The 26,601-nt window shown below is 40.1% G+C and overlaps 1 protein-coding gene and 1 long non-coding RNA gene across 2 annotated transcripts in view; one reads left to right on the top strand and one right to left on the bottom strand.

Moving 5' to 3' along the window:
- Positions 1 to 26,601, top strand: part of LOC108719310 (protein CROWDED NUCLEI 3) — a 44,983-nt gene that overhangs the window by 12,798 nt on the left and 5,584 nt on the right. Inside the window, exons 6-10 of the mRNA XM_018268093.2 lie at positions 759 to 943; positions 2,108 to 2,262; positions 3,875 to 4,037; positions 10,151 to 10,309; positions 15,689 to 15,856. Coding sequence (XP_018123582.1) covers positions 759 to 943; positions 2,108 to 2,262; positions 3,875 to 4,037; positions 10,151 to 10,309; positions 15,689 to 15,856 — 830 coding nt within the window. The remainder of the gene's footprint in view (positions 1 to 758; positions 944 to 2,107; positions 2,263 to 3,874; positions 4,038 to 10,150; positions 10,310 to 15,688; positions 15,857 to 26,601) is intronic.
- LOC121394754 lies at positions 1,882 to 4,585 on the bottom strand. The gene is made up of 2 exons (XR_005961997.1): positions 4,000 to 4,585; positions 1,882 to 2,016 (listed from the first exon to the last, which is right to left on the bottom strand). It is a non-coding gene; the product is annotated as an uncharacterized LOC121394754 (long non-coding RNA).

Here is a 26,601-nt window from a genome sequence, read left to right as displayed (position 1 = left end):
TTAATGGATTTCCCCCCATTACCGGAAGACAAAAAAGAAGTTAAGAAAGTTATGGCACTACATAGCGTCAATGTGCAATAGCATACTAGGCGGGTTGTGTTTTCCCCGAGTTTTCGATGGTAGTTTTTCAATAAAAGGTTTTTAAAAATAAAACTTAAATTTTATGAGATATATTACACCCTGAAGCTGGAAATAGCTCAAACCCGAAAATACTCTAAAACCTGTCAAAGTCACGTAGAAGTCAATGGCAGAGGTCCTTTCAACCATTTGAAGATGTTTGTAGTCTTCATGATGTTTGGGTCTTTTCGGTGGGTTTTGCTCGAAAACTCAATTAATCAGAGTAATTTGAAAACTTGGTTCACTGTAGTATTCATGTTTTTCACCTTGAATATTTTACATTCAAGCTTTTTCATCAATAAGAAATTGGTCCGACTGTCGGACCGCTGCGTTTTCATCCGACAATTGGATCAATGTAGTTGTTACCTGCAATTTCTCCTTCACTTACGTTTTCATTAGAACATCCGCCACGTCGCATGCGTTTAGTCGCAATGCAATGTGTCGGCTACAATCGCTTCGTCTAGTCCTGCCCTTACACTCAACATTTATTGCTAAAATTATAAATAAAGGCATAAATAGGGGACATTTAGCCTGTGGTCTCTTATTGCTGTGTATATCCCAGCAGTCCTTCATAGCTTCTAAAAGCTGTAATTTTAGTGGTTAACCTGATGATTTCTTTTCTTTCTTTTTTTATTAACCAGCGGCAAACCTTCGGGAAAAGATGGTCTTATTGGAAGATGTCACCCAGCTAAAGAAGCTTGCTGAGGTTTACACACAAGATATTGCACATAAGGAGGAGGACTTACAGAAAATTCAACTTGACCTGCAAAAGACTAGCATCAGTGTAAAGGAGAAAGAAAGAGATGTCCTTCACCTGCAGGCCACGGTTATTATTTTCAGTTTCTAAATAGGGGTGATGATTATTATTTCATGGAATAGTAAACAAAAAGCTCAGTAAGTACAAGTAGTATAAGAAAAATGAATAATGAAAGTAAAGTAAGTAAGGGTTTGATGGATGATGGTTAAGTATTCTTAAACTCAATGTAGAGCCATCAACCATGGAGAGCATTCACAGCTGTGTACAAATGATCACAGATATTAATCTGGAATGCAATACTTTTGAGGCCCTTTCAAGAGTTGATAACCTGGGTTTACAACTGTTTTGACACCTAACCAGCACTATCCTCATCAAAGCAAGTTGGAAAAAAAACACAATTCTCGTGATTTTTAGAATTTGGATTTGTTTCGGCCTGGCACTTGAATTCGTCCGAATCCTGCTGAACAAGGCAGAATCCGCGAGTGCCAGTGTATATTTGGAACCTGTCTGAAGCAAACACACCACTTTTACCAGTGCAAGGCAAGAGTACATTATATAGTCATTCCTATAAAATGCTTTCATTTTTTGATGTTACTGTTCCTTTAAAGGAAAAAATACCCCCCTTTTTGTCCTAATCTCCTTATGTTCATGTATTTAATCATGTATTTTTGTGTAAACAAAACAAAAAAAAGCTGTATTTAAAAAAAACCTGTTATAGATATTTACAGTATTTGATTTAATTTGGAAATAGTATTGCTACTACTTTACTTTTATGGAGTCAGCATCCCTACCTCGCACTGCCCCCTTATTGTTGTAGAACAACTTCCAGTGTCAGACTGGCCCACAGGGATATCAGGAAAACTCCCGGTGGGCCCAGGTGTCAGTGGGCTCTCCTGCTTCTAAACATTCTGCATATTTCATGGCCATTACCGAATTTTTATTTCTTAGAGACTAAATAGATTGAATAGATTATAACATGTAAAGAAAAGAGACTAACAGAATAGAGGTTGCGTGAGGAGAGGAATTTTAATAGTACAGAGAGTTGGCCCCTGATCTAAGGTCTTTTGGTGGGCCCCTGGTGTCCCAGTCCGACACTGACAACCTCTTTGGCATCTTCATGGTTGTAAGTTATGTATCCGTTTCTACAGAAAAAAAAAAACAATTTAAAGCATTAAATTCATGATGCCTGAAAGTCAAACCATATTTAATATTTCATTTTTTACCACTTTGCAGCTTCAGGAACAAGTCAAACAACATGAAAATGTCGAGGAAAAACTTGCAGAGAAGAGAACAGAATGCCTTAGGATGCAGTCTCTTCTACACCAGCTGGAAGAAAAATATCTCACCACTGCACAGTCTGTACAAAACAGAATTGGTTCAGAGTTGTGGTAAGTATTAGCTGGCTTTGTGCTGCAATTGAGATTTCTGGAGGTTATGCAAAACCTGTGGTTGAGGTCCTTCATTTTGGGCTACAACAGATAATAATGGAGAGATCACTACATGTAAGTTCTCATGCACATCAGTGTTTTCTGCAGAAATGCAATCCCACCAAATTATATTGCATCTATTTGCTCCTGCTGATGAGCTCATATTTGTATCTTTCTGTTTCACGCACCTGCAGTTGAGCACATTTGTATTTAGATCAGAGAGTTGGAACGATTTGTGATCAAGTTGAATCATGTTCGAAATGCTAATGCGCACTAAATGTTATTTTGCATTCCTGATTGGATCTCTGATTTCTAATAGAGTTCTAATCAGTGTTAAAATCTCTGCACTGGTAGTGGCAGTGCTGTAAAGGACATCAGGTATCATGGGATAAAAAAGAAAATAATTTGTGCCATACTCAGAACCCAATTTCATGGAGATGGCACCTTTTTATTCAAAACATGGGATTTCCAGCAGTACAGCAATGTACAACTTCCAGTACCAACACGCTGATGCACAGTAAGTAAGCTTGCTGACCCTATAAGATAGAGTCCTGCAGCGGGTCAGGTACCCGTGGGCCACCCGCAAAAAAAAGTGTGCACCCTGCGGAATGAGGGAAGGATATTCAGGTGCGGGTATACCCGTGGGTCGCGGGTCGGGTTGCAGGTCTCATCTAAATTTCTTATCTTATGTAATATTGTCTATATTTTACTCCTTTTAATGTTTTACAAAACTTGTTTCTGTCCCGGCCCACTTTTGATGACGTCACTTCTGGTTTGCAGCACCATCAGTTCCTGTTTGATGGTGGTCAGTGGGTTGCGAGTCGGGTTGCGGGTCCAGGTTGTGTAGTGGATCAAAGTGGGCAAATATGCGGGTTGTGGTTCGGGACGCTGGCTGTGGGTTCGGGTTGGGTCCCTGTCTTAGAAATTGGTTCCGCGCAGGACTCTACTATAAGAGCAAGCAGCAACTAGACATCTAGTATGTCATAAATGAGTCCATCAAGGATGTTTAGTGGATTATCCACCCAAAAATCCTGTTTTAAAGAAAAAAAGTAGCATCTCAAGAATTGAAGTCCAGGTTATTACATTAGCATAGTATTGTGTAAAATGTTGATATTCCATATTGGTTTAGGGCATATAATATAATTATTATTATATAATTATATGCACTAGCTCAATTGATCAGGGAGACTCACAAGTCTGAATTCTGCAGCTGCCACTCTGCATAGAACCCTCTTTTGTAGCATATTTGTATTTTTACAGAAGAGAGGTTGCTGCCATGTTCCTTGCCATCTATAGAACTGCACAGTCCATTCTAAACCACTAGATGGAACTGCCTAGCTCAGCCCTGTATAGAATTCATTATCGCAGACCAACTGTGAACGGCAGCTCCTATTTATATTTATAAATGCAAATATTGATAATGATTTATGAAATATTTATAAATAATTTCAAATTAAAAAAAAACATATTTCTAAATGGAGCGTTCTATCCTTTGAGCAGCAAGCCTTAAACCAGGCCTGGATAAATCTTGGAAATATTCTGAATAATGTAATTCCGTACATGTTATTACCAGCAAAGAAGCAGAAAAACTAAGATACCAACTGAAGGAAAAACAGATGTCTGCAGATGAAGATAAATATTTACGAACCAAAATGGCAGAAGACTGTAGTCGCTTAACCAAAGAAAATGGCCACTTACATTCTCAAGTTGTGGAAGCTACCAAGCAGCTTGAAAAGGTACATTTTATTTGTGTTTCTTATACATGCAGTGCAAGAATAATACCCACTGGCATAAAACACAAATCCCATACAGGCTCTCAAATCCCTAATGACACAGAGCATACAAAAGCGCATCTTCTTCTCCATTGTTATGCTCCAATCTCCTTTGTCTCTGTTCCTTTTGAACTCTTGCTTAACTTCTCACACCCATGGTTATTTATTTTGTCTTGGGTGGTGCCGCTAATCAAGCAAGATAAACTATACACATGTTAATTAGTTCCAGCCCAGAAACTGTTATTTGTATTGACCAGACACTATTTTTGCATACAGACTGATGACTGCCTGTCTTCCAAGAGCAATGTAAATGCAAACGCCAAATATCACTTCCCATTCGCACAAGCTTTCAACAGTGATTAATCAAAAACAAATCTGACTTGCCATATTTTTGCTGGCCGAGGATACACTTAGGGCAGGGGCACAAGGGCAGATTTGGGGAGACTAATCGCCTCTTCTTAAGTACGACATTCTCCCCGAACTGCCTTTCGACTGCCTTCCGTCTGCTATAATGAGAAAACGCCCCGTTGCTTCGATGCCCGAAGTCGCCTGAAGTTGCCTCACGAGACACTAAGGGGCAGATTTATTAAGCAACGTTTTTTGTCAAAACTCTCAAATTCAAATTGTGAATTATCCAAACTTGATTCGAGTTTTAATTCAAATTTTAAAATATATCATACTCTGGCCCTAAGAACTCAAATTCAAATGTTTGCCACCTAAAACCTGCCGAATTACTGTATAAGTTTGCAGCCTTCCTGACATTTGAGTTTTATTTGGAGAAAAATCAAGTTTTTTAAATTCAAATTTTCTAATTCAAATCAAATTTCGATTCGAGTTTTTGGGTCATTTCAATTTGTACGAGTTGAAAGAACTCATTTATTAATAAATTCCGATTGGTCGAATTTCAAATTTATGGGAGTTTATGGGAGTATGGCAGACATGAATTCAAAATTTGACCCTTGATAAATGTGCCCCTAACTGTCACATTGTCATAAGGGCAATGGCACACAGTGTTATCTTAGGGCTTTAAAGTGGATAAGGAAACCCAGTATTGTTCACAAATGGCAACCAGTTTGCATTTTCTCTGCTGGCGTATTTACACCAGTGAGAGAAAAAAAGTGTTGGACAATCGCTTACAGGCTAAAGCTCACCCATAGGGCAGTTGCTGAATATATCTCCACCTTTTGTGTTTGTTTTAAAGCCCAGTATGTAATTTTTGGTTTGTAGGGTATTCCACAAAAAATGGAAACTTTAGGAGTTAGACTGGATTCCTTTCCAAAAGTCATTCTGCTTTACTCTCTTACCCCAAATGCTTTTTGTTCACATGCAGGGTCGGACTGGGGGGCCCGGGGCCCACTGGGACTCCTTTCAAGGGCCGCTGTCCAGGGACCCCATACTGCGACGCCGCACATGCGCGAAAGGAGCTGCACGCATGATCGAACGGCGCTGTGCGGCGCCGCAAATTGTTTTTTTGTAGGGCCAAGAGATCAGGAGAGGGGTATGGTCCGGCAGGGGCCCATGAGGGCCGGGCCCACAGGGTTTTTTCCCAGTGTCCCTCGGGCCAGTCCGACCCTGTTCACATGGATAAAACATGGAATTAAAATACATGAAATGATATGTAAATAAAAATTACCCGCCACGTCATCCTCACAGAGGCACTGAAACTGGGAGGTAGTTCCAAATAGGTTTAGCATTTTGTTAATAAAGGGAAAATGTATCCATTTGTATTATGAAAGAAAGCCATATGTAAATTGACCTCTCCTACTTGAATTTCTGTCCTCAGTCCTGCTTTGTTTAGGGCATATGTTCCAAAGCACTGGGGGTTCACCTCCCCCAGGGCAAACCAAATAATAGGAGCTAGGCTCCAAATGAAGCCAGTTAGGGTGAGGTTTGGGATCAAAACTATTTGGTATCTTGGATATTTAAAGAAAGATTAATGGATGACTATTTTACATTCATGTTTTTATATAACTGTACATTGCCATTATCTAAAGGACCCTGCAAGAATGTTGTGTTATACAGGGGTCTTAAACCTAAGAAATCATAAAACATCTAGTTTAGGGGATAAGTTTTACAGGGTTTACTATGGGTAGTGAGAAAAAAGATACATGGAAGAATAAAGCTGGCTGTACATGCCCAGATTTGCCGGCAGTTTGGCCAAATGATACCATACTGTCTGACCATCTGGGCATGTATAGATTCTCGTTGATCTGTTTAGATATAATCTTGTGATCCTGGTGGAGGAGGAACATCTTGATAAATCAGCATAAAGAGGATCTGCAATGGAACAATACAAAGGTGTCCGGAGGCCCAGGACTGGCAATCTGTGGATTCTAGCAAATATGAGAGGGGCTAACATGCCATAGACAGTCACTATTTAGTGGGATGTTTGGAGCTCTGTGCACTTGAAATGCAAGGGCCTATTCTGTCAATGGTTGCACTCATTGATAAGCAACGGCATAAAAAACTGTTCACAAGGTTTAGGGGGCTGTAAATTTGCTATGAGGCCAAGTATCATCTAGTTAAACCACCAGCTAATATGTGACCATATTCATTCATATTGCCAATGCGTGCATGTAGAAAGACCGATCCGAATTGGAATATATGGGTATAGTCCGTTTTAATTGGTTCAGGTTGGAATATAGCAATGCAAGAGACAGGACAATTGAATGAATATATTAAAAAGCCTTTATTAGCATCACATGGCTTTTGATTTGAAAAAATGCTCAGTTTTTAGGCTAGTAATTGGCCTATTCTCAAGCACGAAAATATAGATTGAATATAGGAAACCTGATTACTATAGCATAAATTATAATAGTAGTTATACTAGGGCTGCCATCAAGAATCACAGGGGCCTATGCTACTAAATTAGCAGGGCCCTCCTCCAAAGGGGCCGAATTACTAAAACATTGGTCACTTGGGTCCTTGGGTAGAGTTCACTGCCAACAAGTAGAGTGGGGCCTCAATGAAAAATAAAAAACACATGTGAATGCATCACTATGCCCCTAATCTACTACAGTCACACTGATTATATTAAAACTTATATTAAAGGAGAACCAAACCCTAAAAATTCATTTGTTTAAAAATGCCATATTTTACATACTGAACTTATTGTACCAGCCTTAAATGTTAACCTCTCATTAGCAGCAATGATCCAGGACTTCAAACTTGTCACAGGGGGTCACGATCTTGGAAAGTGTCTGCGACACTCACATGCTCAGTGGGCTCTGAGCAGCTGTTGAGAAGCTAAGCTTAGGGGTTGTCGCAAATTATCAGGGAGAAAATGAGGTTAATCATAAGCTGATGCTACAGGGCTGATTATTAAATTCTGATGCTAGTTGCACTGGTTTCTGTGATGCCATGTAGTAATTATCTGTATTAATTACTTATCAGCCTTATACTATACTGTGACATTTATATTCTGTGTAGTGTATATTGTGAGTGGGTCCCTAAGCTCAGTAAGTGACAGCAGCACAGAGCATGTGCAGTGAATCAGCAGAAAAGAAGATGGGGAGCTACTGGGGCATCTATGGAGACACAGATCTTTACTGCTAAATGGCTGTGGTTGCATTGGGCTGGTACAGAAGCACAAAACATAATGTACACCATTTCTAGCCTACTTATTTAATTAAGCTTTAGTTCTCCTTTAAAAATTATATTAAAACCTATGATCACCCAAACCCCAGCCACTCTCCTGCATACTCCACCGTTGCAGCCAGCAAGTCACATATTTTTGTGTCTTGGGGCCTCAAATACATAGTAACATAGTAAGTAAGGTTGAAAAAAGACACATGTCCATCGAGTTCAACCTTTTTTTTTCTTTTATTACCTACCTAACTGCCAGTTGATCCAGAGGAAGGCAAAAAAATCCCATCTGAAGCCTCTCCAATTTGCCTCAGAGGGGGAAAAATTCCTTCCTGATTCCAAAATGGCAATCGGACTAGTCCCTGGATCAACTTGTACTATGAGCTATCTCCCATAACCCTGTATTCCCTCACTTGCTAAAAAGCTATCCAACCCCTTCTTAAAGCTATCTAATGTATCAGCCTGTACAACTGATTCAGGGAGAGAATTCCACATCTTCACAGCTCTCACTGTAAAAAACCCCTTCCGAATATTTAGGCGGAACCTCTTTTCTTCTAATCGGAATGGGTGACCTCGTGTCAGCTGGAAAGACCTACTGGTAAATAAAGCATTAGAGAGATTATTTTATGATCCCCTTATATATTTATACATAGTCATCATATCACCCCTTAAGCGCCTCTTCTCCAGCGTGAACATCCCCAATTTGGCCAGTCTTTCCTCATAACTAAGATTTTCAATACCTTTTACCAGCTTAGTTGCCCTTCTCTGTACCCTCTCTAATACAATAATGTCCTGTTTGAGTGATGGAGACCAAAACTGTACGGCATATTCTAGATGGGGCCTTACAAGTGCTCTATACAGTGGAAGAATGACCCCTCCTCCCGTGACTCTATGCCCTTTTAATACAGCTCAAGACCTTATTTGCCCTTGATGCTGCTGACTGGCATTGCTTGCTACAGCCAAGTTTATCATCTACAAGGACTCCAAGGTCCTTTTCCATAATGGATTTGCCTAGTGCAGTCCCATTAAGGGTATAAGTGGATATTTTTACATCCCAGGTGCATGACCTTACATTTATCAACATTGAATCTCATTTGCCACTTAGCTGCCCAGATTGCCAGTTTGTCAAGATCATGTTGCAAGGATGCCACATCCTGGATGGAATTAATTGGGCTGGATAATTTTGTGTCATCTGCAAACGCTGATACATTACTTACAACACCCTCCCCTAAGTCATTAATGAACAAGTTAAATAAAAGTGGACCCAATACTGAGCCCTGGGGACCCACTAAGAACCTTACTCCAAGTAGAGAATGTCCCATTAACAACCACCCTCTGTACCCGATCCTGTAGCCAGTTTCCTATCCACGTGCAAACGACTTCATTAAGCCCAACAGACCTTAGTTTAGAAAGCAGTCGTTTGTGGGGCACAGTATCAAACGCTTTGGCAAAATCCAAACAGATCACATCTACTGCCCCCCCCCACTGTCCAGAATCTTACTTACCAAATCATAAAATGCAATAAAATTCGTCTGACATGACCTATCCTTCATAAAGCCATGCTGATTGTTGCTCATAATGCCATTCATAAGGACAAAATTTTGAATGGGATCCCTTAACAAGCCTTCAAATAATTTGCCCACCACAGATGTCAATCTTACTGGCCTATAATTGCCAGGCTGAGATCGCAATCCCTTTTTAAATATTGGAATAACATCTGCTTTTCTCCATCTCCAACTTTTAAAAGTTAAAAATCCCGAGATAATTGTAGTTCATAAATCCCAGGCTGTCAAGGGGCCCCTGACTGCAGTGCACTTCATTCTCACATACTCTCTTCTTTAGTGCCCATGTTCCCTGGATAGTTGGCAGAATAGCTCCATCGAATTCAAGTGGCTAAGTGCCTAATGACAAAAGTGCAAATGTTTGCAGTACCTATACTATTTCCCTGCACTATTGTGCCTGGTTGCTCCAGTAAAGCCTGTTGCATCTGTGAATAGCTTGTCCTGATAATGTGAACATTCAGATGAGGAACCACTGCTACTGGATTTGTAGGCGCAAGCAACAACATGCCCAACTGGATATCACTTCCTTAGTAACAGATTAGCATCAGGAGGATTGCACTTTTCCCTTTGGCATCATTTGTGTGAATCTTTCATGCAAGTAGTGGAAATTTTATAATGATTCTCTGACTTCAAGGGCCCTAGAAGATCAACAGTCTCTGAGGTTTACCTTCTTGCAAAGTGCAAAATGAACAGTGCAATACCAGACCTACTCCGTCCAGTACATGTAACCAAAGCACAACCATTATAAATGATTGCTATTAAGTTATTATATCAGATAACATTGCATCTCCCAATTAATTTGACATTTTTCTTGTTCCATATGGACATTTTATAATAGAGGTATCCTTTGCCATAGATTTGCTTGGATGTTCATTCCTGCTATTCTTAAATGTTATTATTAATTTAACTATCTCCCCTTTTTCTCCACAGGAGCGTCAGCTGAGAGATGAACAAAATCTGAATCGCACAAAAAGGATTTCTGAACTCACATCAGGGAAAGAAAAAGAGAGACAGCTTGAGCTGACCCTTTCTCATTGGAAGAGGCTTGTACAAGAGGAAAGGGAAAGAGTATTCTCTGCCCGAGAGCAGGTAATGAGTTAGAACAATGCACTTTGAATTGAACATGCTTGCAAAGATTCCCATTCCATACTATTCGTGTTAAAACTCTGCTTGAATCCTAATTTGAATATGCAAATTTACACCACCCTCCAAATTTAAGCAGACCACTGATGTTGTCCAGTGGTCTAACATCACATGGTATTAAGGGTTTGGATGTGGTTTGGCCAGGCATTTAGGGTTTAGCCAATCTTGCACAAAAAGGTTTTAGTTGAGCTGAATTCTGGACAGAATCTGGACTGGGCTGCTCCAGCAATGAGGCAAGGTGGGAACTAGTGATAAGGAAGATCGTAACCCACACATAACCCTCAAAAATTGTAGGACCTGCACCCAACCCGTAGCTGCGTCTTCTCGCTTTTTACATCCCTCTGGTTCCAAGACATGCGGCAGAGGAGGAGGAGTGTACTTCCCCAGCAGGCCTGGACTGGCAGTCTGTGGTTCTGGTAAATACCAGAGGGGCTGCTGTAAGATATCATAGAAAATCACTATTTAGTGGGCTGGTGTGGGGTTGCTTGGGCTTCTGTGTGCTAGGAATGCCAGGGCCTATTTTGACTCCCAGTCCAGACCTATTCCCCAGTCTGACCCTCACCCAACCCTAACCCGCAATTTTTGACCAAATTTCAACCCAAACCCACCTAACCAGTGTTCAACCTGAGGCTTACCACAGGTTTCGGGTCAACCCACACATCACTAGCAGCAAGAAGCCAGTTACCAGTGACAGTAAAAAAAAACACCTCTGCTAACTTGATGAGCCCATTTTTTAGCGTATCTTATTGTTGCTTTCTGTAAGCGTCTGATGAGTCTGTTCACCTTATTTGACAAGACTCCTGTGTGTCATAATTTTACTAATTGCAAAACATGATTCCTTCTTTACGACTCTGGTAGAATACAGCTGTACTATGCATAGAGCACTTCACTTAATTCTGCTGGAAGTTTGTAAGCAGGCAAGTCTATTATTGCTATAGCCACAAAAAGCAATCAATAAATGATAAGCTTACTTCTTTGTTTGTTAAACATAAAATGACCCTGCTGTCCTCACACAGCATAAGAGCAAAGTTTTTAAGCCTATCATGGGTAACTATAGGTTTAAAACTTTGTTTTGAAAACAGAAATAAAGCCATTTTTAGCTTATTTTTAAAGTGCTGTCCAATCATATCTCTGAGCTCTACCTGAGAGGAAAACATGAGCTCTGTCAGTACCTGGAGCCAGAGAACTAACTAACTCCTTATCATGAGAGTGATTATAATATGGTTCTGGGTATATATTGTTTTTTGTATTTATGAGGTGGAAAAACATAGGTTCCCCCATCCTCAGTTTATCTTACACTCAAGTTATGGAGCACTGATGGGCGCATGGGTCAGAGGAGCCCTATCCTCAATCTGGTGTGAGATACCGAACACAGCTATGCTTCAGACGTAAGGGTGAGTAGATGAGGAATACAATTTTGCTCCCCTTAGCGTTCTTGCACTAGTTTGGTTATTGCTGTGTTGGAACAAATGTACACTGATTAAATTAAACAATTGTTTGTGATTCAAGTCTACAGACATAGTTCTGTGTTGCACATTTGATTTATATTTGTGCCCAGTTCACAAAAGTCACTGGGGCTCATTTATAAACACTGGGAAAATTTGCACATGGGCAGTAACCCATAGCAACCAATCAGTGATTAGCTTTTTTCTATCATCTGCACTCTGCAGGTTGAGCACTGAAGCAATCATCTGATTGGTTGCCATGGGTTACTGCCCAGGAGCAAATTTGCCCAGTGTTTATAAATGAGCCCCAGTTGTAGCTGTGAAAAGCCGCTGTCCGTGGTGCTTTAATGCATGCCATGCCAACCGCTCCAGTTATGCCTCATACACAGGGCCGCCATCAGGGGGGGACAGGGGGGACAAGCGTACCGGGCCCGGGCATGAAGGGGGGCCCGGCAGCGCTGCATTTTTTGAAGATCCGGGCCCCCCTTACGAGCGCCCGAGCCGTACGTCTTGCCTCTTGCGTGCCGAATGCGGAAGTGCCGAAAAGCCGAAGCCGATGCGCCGAAAAGACCCGAAGTCACGGAAAAAGCCGAAGTCACGAAGCGCCGAAAAGACCCGAAGTCACGAAAACAGCCGAAGCCGAAGTCCTGAAGCAGCGCAAAGACCCGAAGTCACGAAAACAGCCGAAATTGAAGTCCTGAAGCGGTGAAAAGACCCGAAGTCACGAAAGGAGGCGAAGTTGAAGTACTGAAGCCATGAGTTCAATCCTACTGAACACCAGTTTGTGTTTTTTTTTTTTTTAATCCCCTGGCCACCAATGTATTATTTTAATATTCTATAGGCCCCTGCCACCAATCTTTTTTTTAAAACTTTTTTTTTGGGGCCCCAATTTTTTTTTTAACTCGTAAGGGGCCCCTTGCCACCATTGTATTTTTTTGTTTGTTTTTTTTAACTTGTAAGGGGGCCCCTGCCACCAGTTATTTTTTTTTTTTTTTTTCAAAAAAAAAATATTTTTTTTTCAATTTTTTTTTTGGGGCCCCAATTTGTTTTTAACTTATAAGGGGGCCCTGCCGCCAATGTTTTTTTTTTTTTCCAAAAAAAAATAAATTTTTTTTCAAACTTTTTTTTGGGGCCCCAATTTGTTTTAACTTATAAGGGGGCCCCTGCCACCAATGTTTGTTTATTTTTTAGTTTTTTTACATTTTTTTTGTTGGGGCCCCAAGTTTTTTTTAACTTATAAGGGGGCCCCTGCCACCAATGTTTTTTAAAAAAAAAAAAATTAAAATTTTTTTTTTTTGGGGCCCCAATTTTTTATAAGGGGGCCCTGACCATCAATAGCTTTTTACAACTTGTGTGGGGGGTTACTTTTTTAGCGCTGATGTCTGTGTGGTCTTTTAACTGCGATGTGGAGTAGGCGGGATATGGGGTGGAGCTTGGTCGTCAGTGTGGACGGGGCCCAGGGGGCCCCCAAAAATGTTGTTGTACGGGGCCCCGTGATTTCTAATGGTGGCCCTGCTCATACATATGGGTGCAAAAGTCATGCAGTTCAGATGTGCTCTTAGGGTCAAATTTACTAACCTCTGAAAATTCAGCAGCGACGGCTTTGCTCACAGCGGAACACTTCGCAATTCGTAGATTTACCAGGACAATGCTAATTCACTAAAATCCGAAGTTGCATCCAGGATACCAAACGCTGGTGAAGTTGCGCTAGAGTTACTGGGCCAAGCAAAGCAAAGTTGCACTAGTGTTGCCTAATTTGCATACCGCGGGAAGTTAAAGTTAAATGAACATATATGTTGCAGTAAATACATTACACTACACAAGCCCGGGAAACCTTAATAAAGAAAATAGAGTTGTTATATTGCCCTACAATGAGCCCAGTGTAGAGTTTATGTGCCATATGTTAGGAAATGTAGGGGGGAAGCGGGTTACCCCAAAAAAATGTTAAACTCTTTTGCAGCCTATCACCCTGAAAAAAGGAAAAGACGCCAGCGTTTTTTGGGACTTGAAAATTTTTCAACTAAATTTTGAGGAAGTCATATCTACTCTATTGCACTTCCCCTGGTCTGAGGTGGCGAAGGCAAGTCTGGCACAAGAGGTAACGTTCAGTAAAATCCATATCTTAGTAAATTTGCGTCCATTCGCCAGAGCGCAAATTCGCCAGGCATTAGGGAGAGAAGTACCACTAGAGTCTATCTCCTTCGCCAGCGTTACTCCATTCACCCTCTAGTAAATTTGTCCCTTAGTGCCTCTTGAATGCATTATAATGCGTAAAAATATACTTTTATACATGCATTTGCTTTATCATACCAGTAAACTGTGACCAATTTAATCTTCAAATGTACTTATATATGCATTTGCTTATAAACGTAAATACAAGCTCCTTCTGTACCTAGCCTTAAAAAACCCAAACTTGTCCAGTTTCAACAAAAGCTCACTTAATGGGACCATGGATTAGACCTGCTTGCCAGAACAAATTGGACTGACGTAGAAAAATATTGGGTTGGAAACCTATTTTCCATCTTCCACCTCCTCTTCGCTTGTCGGGTGCTTGAGGAATAATAACACTCTCAGCTGTCCGTGTATTGGGTGTAGGGGAAAGTGCTTTTTGCCCACAGTGGAGGACTGTAATTCATGGATAATTTTAAGCAATAATGGAAGATAATTATACTGAGGCCTTTTGTATAAAAACTCTTCTGCAGCAACCCAACAATGGCTTTTGATTATGGTTCATTTTTATTTTACAACAAAAGGTAAAATAGGCTGATGTAGCCCTTTTTCAGGAATGGACATATTTTAATGCTAATGGCACATGGGGTGTTTCAGCTGCAGTGCTTTTTAGGGAGAATCATAGTGGTCCAATCACCCTTTCCTGTCTGCTTCCACTTCCCAATCCCCATCATTGTGAATAGAAAACCGTTTGTTTACATCATTGCTGGATTTTGAGCCTTTATTATAACAAACAGTTTTCTATTTACAATGATGAGGATTAGGAAGTGGAAAAAGTAATTTTTTTTTAAAATCCGAATTTTTAAAAATGATTTCCTTTTTCTCTGTAATAATAAAACCGTACCTTGTACTTGATCCAAATTAAGATATAATAAATCCTCATTGGAAGCAAAACCAGCCTATTGGGTTTATTAAATGGTTACATGATTTTCTTTCTAGCAGACTTAAGGGATGAAAATCGAAATTACGGAAAGATCCGTTATCCGGAAAACCCCAGGTCCAGAGCATTCTGGACAGCAGATCCCATACCTGGTAGTTAGGGTTGCCACTCGGCCGGTATTTTACCGGCCTAGCCAGTAAAATACCTGCCAAGGCCAGGGCCAGTATTACAAATTTACCGGCAATGTAGCTGCTGGTAAATTTGTAATACGATTTAAAGGAGCCCACGGCCTGCCCCCCAATCGCCCCCAATCCCCTGCAACTTACCTTTTCTTTTGCCTCTTCTAGCGTCCATGGTGTGGCCCCGCCCTTTTTGATGTCACGGCCCGCCCCTTTGTGTCCCCGCCCCCCAGCAGCCGGTAAAAATTTTTAAAAAAGGTGGCAACCCTACTGGTAGTACATACAGGTAGCGTAAAACATGTGAAGTACATGCAGGTAGCGTAAAACATGTGAAGCCATGTAGTACATACAGGTAGCGTAAAACATGTGAAGGTACATACAGGTAGCGTAAAACATGTGAAGCCACTCCAAATATGTAAACTAAAACACTAGAATTTTATTTTTAAACATTTTTCTTGATTGCATTGTACAGAGACGATAGACAGGCCAGGTTAAAAGTTGTGTTTTAATGTTAATTTACTGCATTTTCTGTGCTGAAGCAATACATATCTCACCATGCATGTAAAGCTAAATACAATTCCTGTTCCAATAGATGCTGAGAGAACAAAAAGGAAGGAAGTCTGTGGAACTGAGTGGCAGTTCCCTAAAGAGCCAACTGGCTGACTTAGAGAAGAGGCGCTCCAGTCTTCAGCTAGAGAACTCGCAGCTGCGTGTGGACAAGACTCATTTGGTTGAACATATATCTCAGCTGCATAAGCAGGTATACAGTCCGAGACATAGACAGACACATATTTCTGTAATTCTTAGTTATTCTGTGCCCTGTTGATGTAAAAACTAAGAGGCCAACACCAAGATTTAGAATTTATAATGCCAACATTCATTGGTATTAAAGAAGAAAGTAAAGCTGGCCACACACAGGCCAATTTAAGTTGGAAATTTGGTCCCTCCAGACCCTTTGACAACTTCATTATAAAAGAGGATCTCAAAGTCTATGGCTAGCTTAGCAATCACTTTAAATGATGTTTCATAAAAGTGACACAGGTGACTTTTAGGTGACTCATAAGCAAATGCAAGCCATGAACCCAATGTTTGCCAACAAAACATAAGTGACAGTTGCTCTTTATGTGCACTACTTGCAATTAGGGTAAATATGTCACTTGGCAACTGACTGTTAAATGTTAGTATTTCCACCAACGTGTGTGGTCTAAGGTTTACTGATCATGTAGAAGATCAGGGGCACATCTAGATATCCAGGTATGAGGGCTTCACTGCAAAAATCAACTTTGTTTAAAGGAGTTGTTCACCTTTGAGATAACTTTTAGTATGAGGCAGATATAAATATTCTGAGACAATTTGCAATTGGTTTTCATTTTTTATTATTTGTGGTTTTTAAGTTATTTAGCTTCTTATGCAGCAGTTCTTCAATTTACATTTTAAGCAATCTGGTTGCTAGGGCCCTAATTCCCCTAGCAACCATGCATTGATTTGAACATGAGACTATAATATGAATAGGGGAGGCCTGAATAGAAAGTTGAGTAATAAAAAGTAGCAATAACAATACATTTGTAGTCTTAGGATCAGGGCGCAGGGCCTTAGGTTCAGGGAGCAGATTCTGGGAGATTAGTCGCCCAGTCACAAATCTCCTCTTCTTTGGGGCAACTAATCTCCCCAAACTGCCTTCCCTAAATCGTGCCCGAAGTTTCCTTGTGAGGCAACTAATCTCCCCGAATCTGCCTGTGTGCCCTGACCCTAACAGAGCATTTTGTCATTTGGAAGCTGCAAAGAGTCAGAAGAAAAAGGCAAATAATTATAAAACTATCAAAATTAATTAAATGATTAAAACCAATTTAGAAGTTGCTTAGAATTGGCCATTCTATAACCTACTAAAAGTTAACTCAAAGGTTAATTTAAATACAATCAATGAGGGCAGTCCAGCAACCTGCATTTGTTAGAAATATCAGTGAAGTTGCTTTTTTTTTTTTTTTATGTCCCAATGTTTCTAAGTGATCTGGTAACTTTAGTCTGGGCGGATCATTCCTGTTAGGTTATTGTTACATGGGGAGTTTTGGAAAGCAGTGACCGAAACCTTGTACTCCACACTGTTACTTCCCATTGATACTAATGGAATGTGTTGCCAGTCGCCCTTGAGCTGAATTTATCACCCAAATACCCATCAATGGAATAGTTCCGAGCAGGGTCGGACTGGACCAAACCTGCCCCCCCTGGCTGCCCAGCTCTTTTCTGCACATGCTAGCAGCGTATTCTGTGCATGCACGTGGCAATTAAAGGCTGGGAGAGGCCCCAGAGGGCCCTTCATTTGCAGCCCTGCTGGGCCACCAAGGCTACAGTCCAACCCTGGCTCCGAGTAGCAAACGCCAGTTCCAGTTGTGAGAAGCTCAATGTAAGATATATTTTATTTGCACTACACTTAGGGGCCAATTTATGAAAGTTAATAGAACGTTTCTTTCTCCAAATCATACTTTTTAGTGCAAACTAAGACATTTTACGTATAGTTCCTTAATTGTGTAAAAACCGTAAAATACAAATGTACAGCAAGTAAAAGCTGTCAAGGTCAATTGAAGTTCCCTTTCTTTTCTTGCAAAGATCAGCCTTTCACTCGTGGTTTTAGAGGTTTCCAGAGATCAAAACATTCATTGTCATACAAATTTATTGTTCATTCACAAAAACATTGGGGTTTACTAATTGTTTCAACAGCTATTTTCATTCATACTTTTATTCAGATCTTTTAACAATTTTCATGGCATTTGTGATTTTAGAGAAATAGGGGCAAATTCACTAAGTTGCGCCAGGCGCAACTTCGCCGCGCTTCGCCGCACTTCGCCAGGCGTAGTTTCGCCAGCGCTTCGCAAATTCACTAAAATCCGAAGTTGAGCACAGGGGTAGCGTAAGGTTGCGGAGTTGCGCTAGCGTTGTTTCGCTATATAAAGCGAAGTTGCGCTAGCGAAGGCTAATTTGCATACGGCGCGAAATTCAAATTTCAATGGAGGAACACGTATCTGCACTTAATATGCCTAGAAAATCAAATAAAACTTTTATTTTGCCCTACACATGTGCCCACTGTCTAGGTAAGTTGCCATGAGTCAGGAAATGTAGGGGGGAGGAAGGGGAGCCCCAAAAATTTTTCGATCTTTTTCAGCCTATCAGCCATCATGTAGAAAACAAGCCAGCGTTTTTTGGGACTTAGAAAAAATTTTGACTTTTTTTGAAACAATCCCTATCTACTCTATTGCGCTTCGCCAGGTCTGAGGTGGCAAAGTAAGTCTAGCGTAAAAGGTAGCGTTCACTACTAGTGAATTTGCGTAGTTTCATCGCTAGCGAAGATTCGCCTGGCGTAAGGTTGTGAAGTAACACTAGCGAAACTACGCCAGCGTTCGTTAGTGAATTTGCGCAGTAGCGAAAATGCCAAACGCTAGCGAATTAACGCTAGCGTTCAGCGCTTCGCGCCTTAGTGAATTTGCCCCATAGAGTTTAATTGTGGTTTCAGAAAGTTCTAATACAGGCGTGGGACCTATTATCCAGAATGCTTGGGACCTGGGGTTTTCCAGATAATGCATCTTTCTATAATTTGGATCTTCATGCCTTAAGACTACTAAAAAATTATGTAAACATTAAATAAACCCAATAAGGGTTTCCAATAAGGATTAATTATATCTTAGTTTGGATCAAGTACAAGGTACTGTTTTATTTTAACAGAGAAAAAGGAAACCATTTTTAAACATTTGAATTATTTCATTATATATTATTTCACTAAAATTCGACCATTAGTAAATGGGCCTCTTAGTAGTAGGTTCCCAAGTCAGACTGCATTTTGCAGTATCAAAGAGGACATTAGGTTTATAGTGATATGACATATGATGTGTTTGGGAAATGGACATTTCCCACAAAAATTAATGAACTTTGCTAAGCCAAACTGGCTGGACTATAGTGACTATATTAGTGGCCTGAAAGACATCTGGCACCTTTCGAATTCTTTTTGTGCCAGGATAATGACATGAAAGTTACAGTTACCACAGTTACATTTGACAGTGCCTGTGCACATTACTACTGAAACAAAAGATAAGTAATGTGGCAAAACATATTTTAAATGACAGAATATGCCAAAACCTGCCCTGGAAGCTTGAAAATAAAAACAAAACAGAATTAAAAAAAAAAAAAGCTGCAGGGTCCATGTAGCTAGAATAATCTGCAAAGGAGGGTGTTGTATGCATTTTTGCTTGGAGGAATTTACAATAATAAAAAATAGCCATAGTTGGAGTAAACGGCTTCTATATCCCACCTACTTTGATAAGGTTTGATAAAATGTAATCATCTCCAGAACTGGGCCATACATAGAGTTGCTACCTGGTCAGCATTTCACCAGCCTGGCCGGTAAAATACTAGCCAAGGCCGGGCCGGTAATACAAATTTACCGTCAATGTATTAGCCTAAAATTTGTAATCCCTATTGTCCTGCCCCTGGCCTGCCTCAGATCCGCCCTCTCCCCTACTCACCTAATCCAAGGGCGCAGTCCTACCTGGCAAAACTCAGTCCTGAAACGTCATAACCCCACCCCGAAACGTCATAACCCTCCCCCGGAACATCATAACCCCATCCCGAAACGTCATATCCCCGCCCCTGGAGTGGCACAACCACGCCCCTGGTCCGGTATAACCCCGTCCCTCCAGGGACCAATTTGGACATGTTAGTAGCCTTCTTGACATCGGAGAAAAAAACTTGAATCGAGCTTAGTTGAATTTGATTTGAGTTTTCAAGTCTGTAAAACTAGTGTGAGTTTTAGATATTGTTATTAGATAAACCCCCAATTTTATTTCAAATATATTCCCATTTAAAGGAGTTTAACAAAAGTCATGTAAATTTGAAATGTGACCTTTGATAAATGTGCCTCAAAGTGTCAGTTGGGGGGCGATACTATCTAAGTATCCCAGCACATTTCACGGAACATGTTGTCACTCAGTAACTGTTTCTTCTGCTCTGAGTTGATATGACCATCATGTTAGACACCTGTTCTATCACTCAATAAATATATAGTGATGCTGACTATGTTTGTAAAACAGGGCTGGCCTTTCTCTTTACCAATGAGGAACCATAAATAAATAATGCGTTGTGTGATTGAGTCGCTGTTTAGTTCTTCTGTAGAGACTCGGCTATACAGGTCAGAATTGCACAGCAGATGTTGGTGCACAGAGCCTAAGGGTCTAAACAGCCATGGTACAGGAAACATGTGGTCTCCACAAACCTGAAATTCTAGTTTCTTCTCTTCTTCGTGTAATCCATTGGCAGCTGCTCCATTAAGGCAAAGTAGGGGGAGGGTAAAAGCCTAACTGGACAGCCTGCTCTTTGTGTCTCTCTTGCCCAGGCCTAAAAGGCATTGCTAAAGGCGCTCTCCATGTTCTCTCAGAAAAACACTCGTGTATGCTTGTATCAAGGTGGAGTAATACATTGGGTGACAAAGTCAATGGTCAGCACTGAGAATAGAATAATACAGCACTAGTGAGAAATTAAGAGCAATTGCTAAAACTCCTCTTATAGATTCTCCAGATTATATTAGTCTGCTGGATATTGAAAACACTCGACCTTTTCATTATACTGTTTGGGTACAGCATGGGGCAGCCAAAAGATGTCAAGATGCTGCAGTTCCAAAGCCTGATAATAGGCATTAATGGTTTATATTGTATAATTATAGGCCACAGGGTTCTTAAACCTATGGATATATATATATATATATATATATATATATATATATATATATATATATATATATATATATATATATATATATATATATATATATATACACACACACACATTAAGGAGGAACTATTTAAGCCAATGTGGGAAGAGTCAAAACTAATGAAACACTATTGTTAGAAACTGCTTGTTTATCTGAAATTAGAATATAATCAATCCGTGTACCTCAATTACCCACGTAGTACTCCCAGCTCTCTTCTCTATGCCTCATTGTTACTGAGGAATTCTGTACTGGAAATGGGGGTTGGGGGTTCTCTTTTTTCACCCTTTTGTTTTTGTGGAAAAAAAAGGTCACAGGCTCCAGGTCATAAAACACATGGGAAGCAAATTTCTTTGCCACCCTCCCTTGTTTTTGACAAACAAAAGAGTAAAGCACCATTGCCAAGAGAATATATAAAAAAATAAAACTAAAAAAACCTGTCACGGACAAATAAACGGGCACATATGTGCCTCAGTAAAGGCATTATCAGTGGAATAAGAAGCAATTTGACTATGCTGCCATCAAATAACACACATAACCAGCAATTCCTTGGTTCTTAATGCTTAGACTCAATGCACAAATTACAGATCATTCCAAGATCACAGACATCATGTAAAAACTTGTTTTTTTTTGTTATTTACGCATTAAACACTATAGGACCAGAATGTCATCTGAGAAACATTCATGAGATTTTAAATGTCATGTTCAGCAATCTGCTAGCAACCTAGTCATGTATTGCATTGGTAGCTTAATCTGCATTGTCAGCTATGAGCCAGGGCAGCAGATTGTCAGTCAAGCAATTGCTGGATTCAGTTTCTTTGAGCCAAGAGCAGTAACTTCCCAATGATTGGTCAGCTAGCCAACTTCAATTCTGCCTGCAGAGTGGTATTATATTTGCTCCTCGCTAAGAAAATCTATATTTGATAGGATACTTTTGGACAAACCTGAATGTCAAAAACTTAAAATGCTAGGGGAAGTGATATATATATATATATATATATATATATATATATATATATATATATATATATATATATAAATAAATGTGAAAGGGCTGCGGCACACACCTACTGGAGCAGAGACCCAGGTGCTAGTCAGAAAATTTTTCTACATACATATATATATATATATATATATATATATATATATATATATATATATATATATATATATATATAAAATAAATAGTAAATAGGCAGACTGTGCAAAATAAACAATGTTTTCAACAGGGTACTGGGCTCTTCCTTTAAGAGTCCAGTACACTAGTTAAAGGGCACCTGTTGGGTAAAAATGTTATCCCTAAACAAAGGTGCAGGCTAATAGAGCCTGCAGGACAAGACTTAAGGTGTCCATACACGGAAAGATCCGCTCGTTTGGCGATATCTGGCTGATGCGATGGTTGGCCCTTGGGCCCAACGATCGGATCCTAACTATGGCTAACGGATCCTAACGGGCGGGCGGATCGCAATCAACGAACAGATGCAGCCACGATCCAACTGGATTTTTAGTCCCTTCCGATCGACATCTGGCCTACTTTCGGCCAGATATCGATCGGGGAAGCCCGTCGGAGGGCCCCATACACAGGCCAATAAACTGCCGACTCCGTCTGTCTGCAGCTTTTATCGGCCCGTATATGGCCAGCTTTACTGTCTGCTGTATGCAATTTCAGTCTGCTGAACAATCAGCTCAGTGTAATCATTTAAATGGGTTTCTTCACCTTTAGTTAACTGTTAGTATAATGTAGAGCAGGGGTCCCGAAAAGAGTTGAGGAGCAGCACAAGCTTGAAAAGAAGCTGATTTGCCAAATAAAGGCATTGATTGGCTATTTGGTAGCCCCTATGTGGACTGACAGCCTACAAGAGGCTCTGTTTGTACAGTACACCTGGTTTTTATTCAACCAAAACATGCCTCCAAGCCAGGAGGAATTGAAATTAAACATCTGCTTTGAGGCCACTAGGAGCAACATCCAAGGGGTTGGTGACAACATGTTACTCAGGAGCCACTGGTTGGGGGTCACTGATGTAGAGAGTAATATTCTGCGACAATGTGCAATTAAATGTTATTTTGTTATTTGTATTTTTTGAGTGACGTAGCTCTTTATTCAGCAGTTCTCCAGTCTGCAATTTCAGCAATCTGGTTGCTAGGGTTCAAATTAACCTAGCAACCATAATCTGATTTCAGTAAGAGACTGAAATATGAACAGGAGAGGGTCTGAATAGAAAGACGAGTAATAAAATGTAGCAATAACACTACATTTGTAGCCTAAAGGTCCCCATAGATGCGACGATTCTTCTTTGGTGAACGACCAATCCATCAAATTATCGTGCGGTTAGTGGGATTCCAACGATCGTACATCTTACGATTTTTCGTCCAACATCTGTCAGAAAATTGATCCGCCAGGTTTAAAAATCTTTATCGGTCCCAGTGCAATCTATCTATGTTTGCAGGGCCAAGCAGGCAGCTACTCTTCAGTTTTGCTGACAATATCGCCTGAAATGGTCTTTTTAGTTGATGGACACATTGTACATTTAAACCATCATTTCGAGATAATTGTGGTCTCACGATAACGATTGGATCTTTTAAAGATCTTTACATCTATGGCTAGCTTTACAGAGCATTTGTTTTTAGATGGGCCCATGTGAAAGATGGAATGAGACAGAAGAAAAAGGCAAATAATTTAAAAAAACTAAAAAGAATAAATAATGAAGACCAACTGAAAAGTTGTTCGCCATTCGATAAAATACTTAAAGTTAACTTAAAGGTTACCGCCCCTTTAATGCTTGTTTGGGGGCCTCTGAAATGATGACCACTTAAATGTGCTGGTCAGCAGCTAAGGATCTTGCTGGAAACTTTTTATCACATAAAGCTCCCATAAAACATAGACGCGGCGATTCTTCTTGCCGAACGACCGATTTTAGGGAAGCCCGACCAATCCTTCAAAATTATCGTGCGGTTAGTGGGGTTCGAACGATCGTACATCTTACGATTTTTCGGCCGACATCTGTTAGGAAATTGATCGGCCAGGTCAAAAAATCTTTGTCGGCCCCAGTGCAATCTATCTATTTTTGCAGGGCCAAGCAGGCAGCTCCCCTTGGTTTTCCTGGCAAATTGGTCTTTTTAGTTGATGGACAATTCGTACGATCGTACGAGAAGATCGTGGTCTCTCAGAAGAAAGAAATAAAAACAAAACAAATTTGCGAATCAAATGTATAAACATCCAAGCGACTGTTCCCATATTTCTATGGTTCTGTTAATAAGTGATTCCCACTCTTCAAAAACATAGGGGCCCATTCACTAAGTTCGAGTGAAGGAATAGAGGAAAAATAGTTTCGAATTTCGAATGTTTTTTTGGCTACTTCGACCATCGAATTGGCTACTTCGACCTTCGACTACGACCTTCGAATCGAACGATTCAAACTAAAAATTGTTCGAATATTCGACCATTCGATAATCAAAGTACTGTCTCTTTAAAAATTTCTTCGACAACCTAGTTGGCCACCTAAAAGCTACCGAGGCCAATGTTAGCCTATGGGGAAGATCCCCATAGGCTTGCTAACAATTTTCTGATCGAAGGATAATCCTTCGATCGTTGGATTAAAATCCTTCGAATCGTTCGATTCGAACAATTTAATAGTTCGAGCGAACAATTATTCCTTCGATCGAACGAATTGCGCAAAATCCTTCGACTTCGATATTCGAAGTCGAAGGATTTTAATTCGGCAGTCGAATATCGAGGGTTAATTAACCCTCGATATTCGACCCTTGATACATCTGCCCCATAGTGTCCTGAAATTATATGTATCTCATAACAGCTTTAAAAGCCTCCATTGTCAGCTGTATATGTGCACAGGAAATTATTTCATGTAAAATACCCAAAACCTTTTCACCTTGGCCTATTGTGGCCTATTTAGAAAAGGGGCTAATTTAATTTCATTAGTAATTTTCTAAAGGTAAAGTAAAAAAATAAATAGGGACTCGTTTGTTTTTTTCTGCCAGAAAAGCCTTAACTATCTAATTTACTAATAGAGGGTTAGAGATCCCTTGGTGGGAGGAGTTGAGCCTAAATCCTCGTTTATAGGATTGTATTTACTTGCCTAGGATTACATGAACTAGTACAGAGAATAACTAGCAATCACAATGTAAGCCTTTGGGTAACCAGGATCCTTTCTTTTGACATTTCTTTCCAATTCCCCACAGCAAAATGTATCTATGCAAAGATATAGTAATTTTAATGGAAAGTCTTTACTCTGTGTCCATTTCATTACCATGGTAGTCATTTTTGTTTTCTACATGGAGCAGTCATTTTCCCTTTGATTTGGTGCTGCTGTTAGTCACCTACTCATCCCAGCCTCGGGTTCTTGAAGACCATCATCCATGCTATAAATATAACCAGGTCTGAACTGGGATTCAAAATAGGCCCTGACATTTCAAGTACAGGTATGGGACCTGTTATCCAGAATGCTTGGGACCTGGGGCTGTCCGGATAAAGTATCCTTCCGTAATTTGGATCTTCATACGTTAAGGAGCCGATTCACTAAATTCGAGTGAAGGGTTCGAAGTAAAAAAACTTCGAATTTCGAAGTATTTTTTGGGCTACTTCGACCTTCGACTACAACTTCGAATCGAAGGATTCGAACTAAAAATCGTTCGACTATTCGACCATTCGATAGTCGAAGTACTGTCTCTTTAAAAAAAACTTCGACCCCCTAGTTCGGCAGCTTAAAGCTACCGAAGTCAATGTTAGCCTATGGGGACCTTCCCCATAGGCTTTCCTAAGTTTTTTTGATCCAAGGATATTCCTTCGATAGTTGGAAAACTCATCAGTTAATAGTGCTACTCTAGCAGAATGCTGCACTGAAATCCGTTTGTCAAAAGAGCAAACAGATATTTTTATATTTAATTTTGAAATCTGACATAGAGTTAGACATATATTGTCAGTTTCCCGGCTGGCCCTAGTTATGTGACTTGTGCTCTGATTAACTTCAGTCACTCTTTACTGCTGTACTGCAAGTTGGAGTGATATTACACCCCCCCCCCCCAGCAGCCTAACAACAGAACAATGGGAAGGTAACCAGAGAAGGATAACCATACTTTACTAATGCAAGGTCTATTTTAAGTGATGTTTTTCCATTTTGATCTACATCCATAAAAGCATTGTTAGCATTCTGTTCCATGGAAAATATAACTTAAATATTAATTTATGAGAAAAAGTATATTGGTATACAATACTACTATTTTAAGTATTTTCTATGTAACCTCTGTGATCTACTAATCACCAGCTAAAGGTCTACTAGTAGATCCCAATCGACCTTTTGGGCACCCCTGAGATAGCAGCTCCCTAACACAAGATAACAGCTCCCTGGTAGATCGAAGAACAGCACTCAATAGTAAAATCCAGGTCCCACTGCAACACATCAGTTACATTGCATTGGAGAAACAACAGCCTGGCAGAAAGCAGTTCCATCCTAAAGTGCTGGCTCTTTCTGAAAGCACATGACCAGGCAAAATGACCTGAGATGGCACCTACACACCAATATTACAACTAAAAAAATACACTTGCTGGAATGAAATTTTATATTATAGATTCAATTATTTGCAGTGTAAACAGTGTAATTTAGAAATAAAAACTACATCCTAAAAATCATGACAGAATCCCTTTAAATAAACCCAATAGGCTGGTTTTGCTTCCAATAAGGATTAATTATATCTTAGTGTGGATCTAGTACAAGGTACTGTTTTATTATTACAGAGAAAAA

The sequence above is a fragment of the Xenopus laevis genome, chromosome 6L (genome assembly GCF_017654675.1).
Source record: "Xenopus laevis strain J_2021 chromosome 6L, Xenopus_laevis_v10.1, whole genome shotgun sequence".
NCBI lineage: Eukaryota > Metazoa > Chordata > Amphibia > Anura > Pipidae > Xenopus > Xenopus laevis.
Note: the sequence above shows the minus strand (reverse complement) of the source record. Positions and strands in the feature narration are given on the sequence as shown.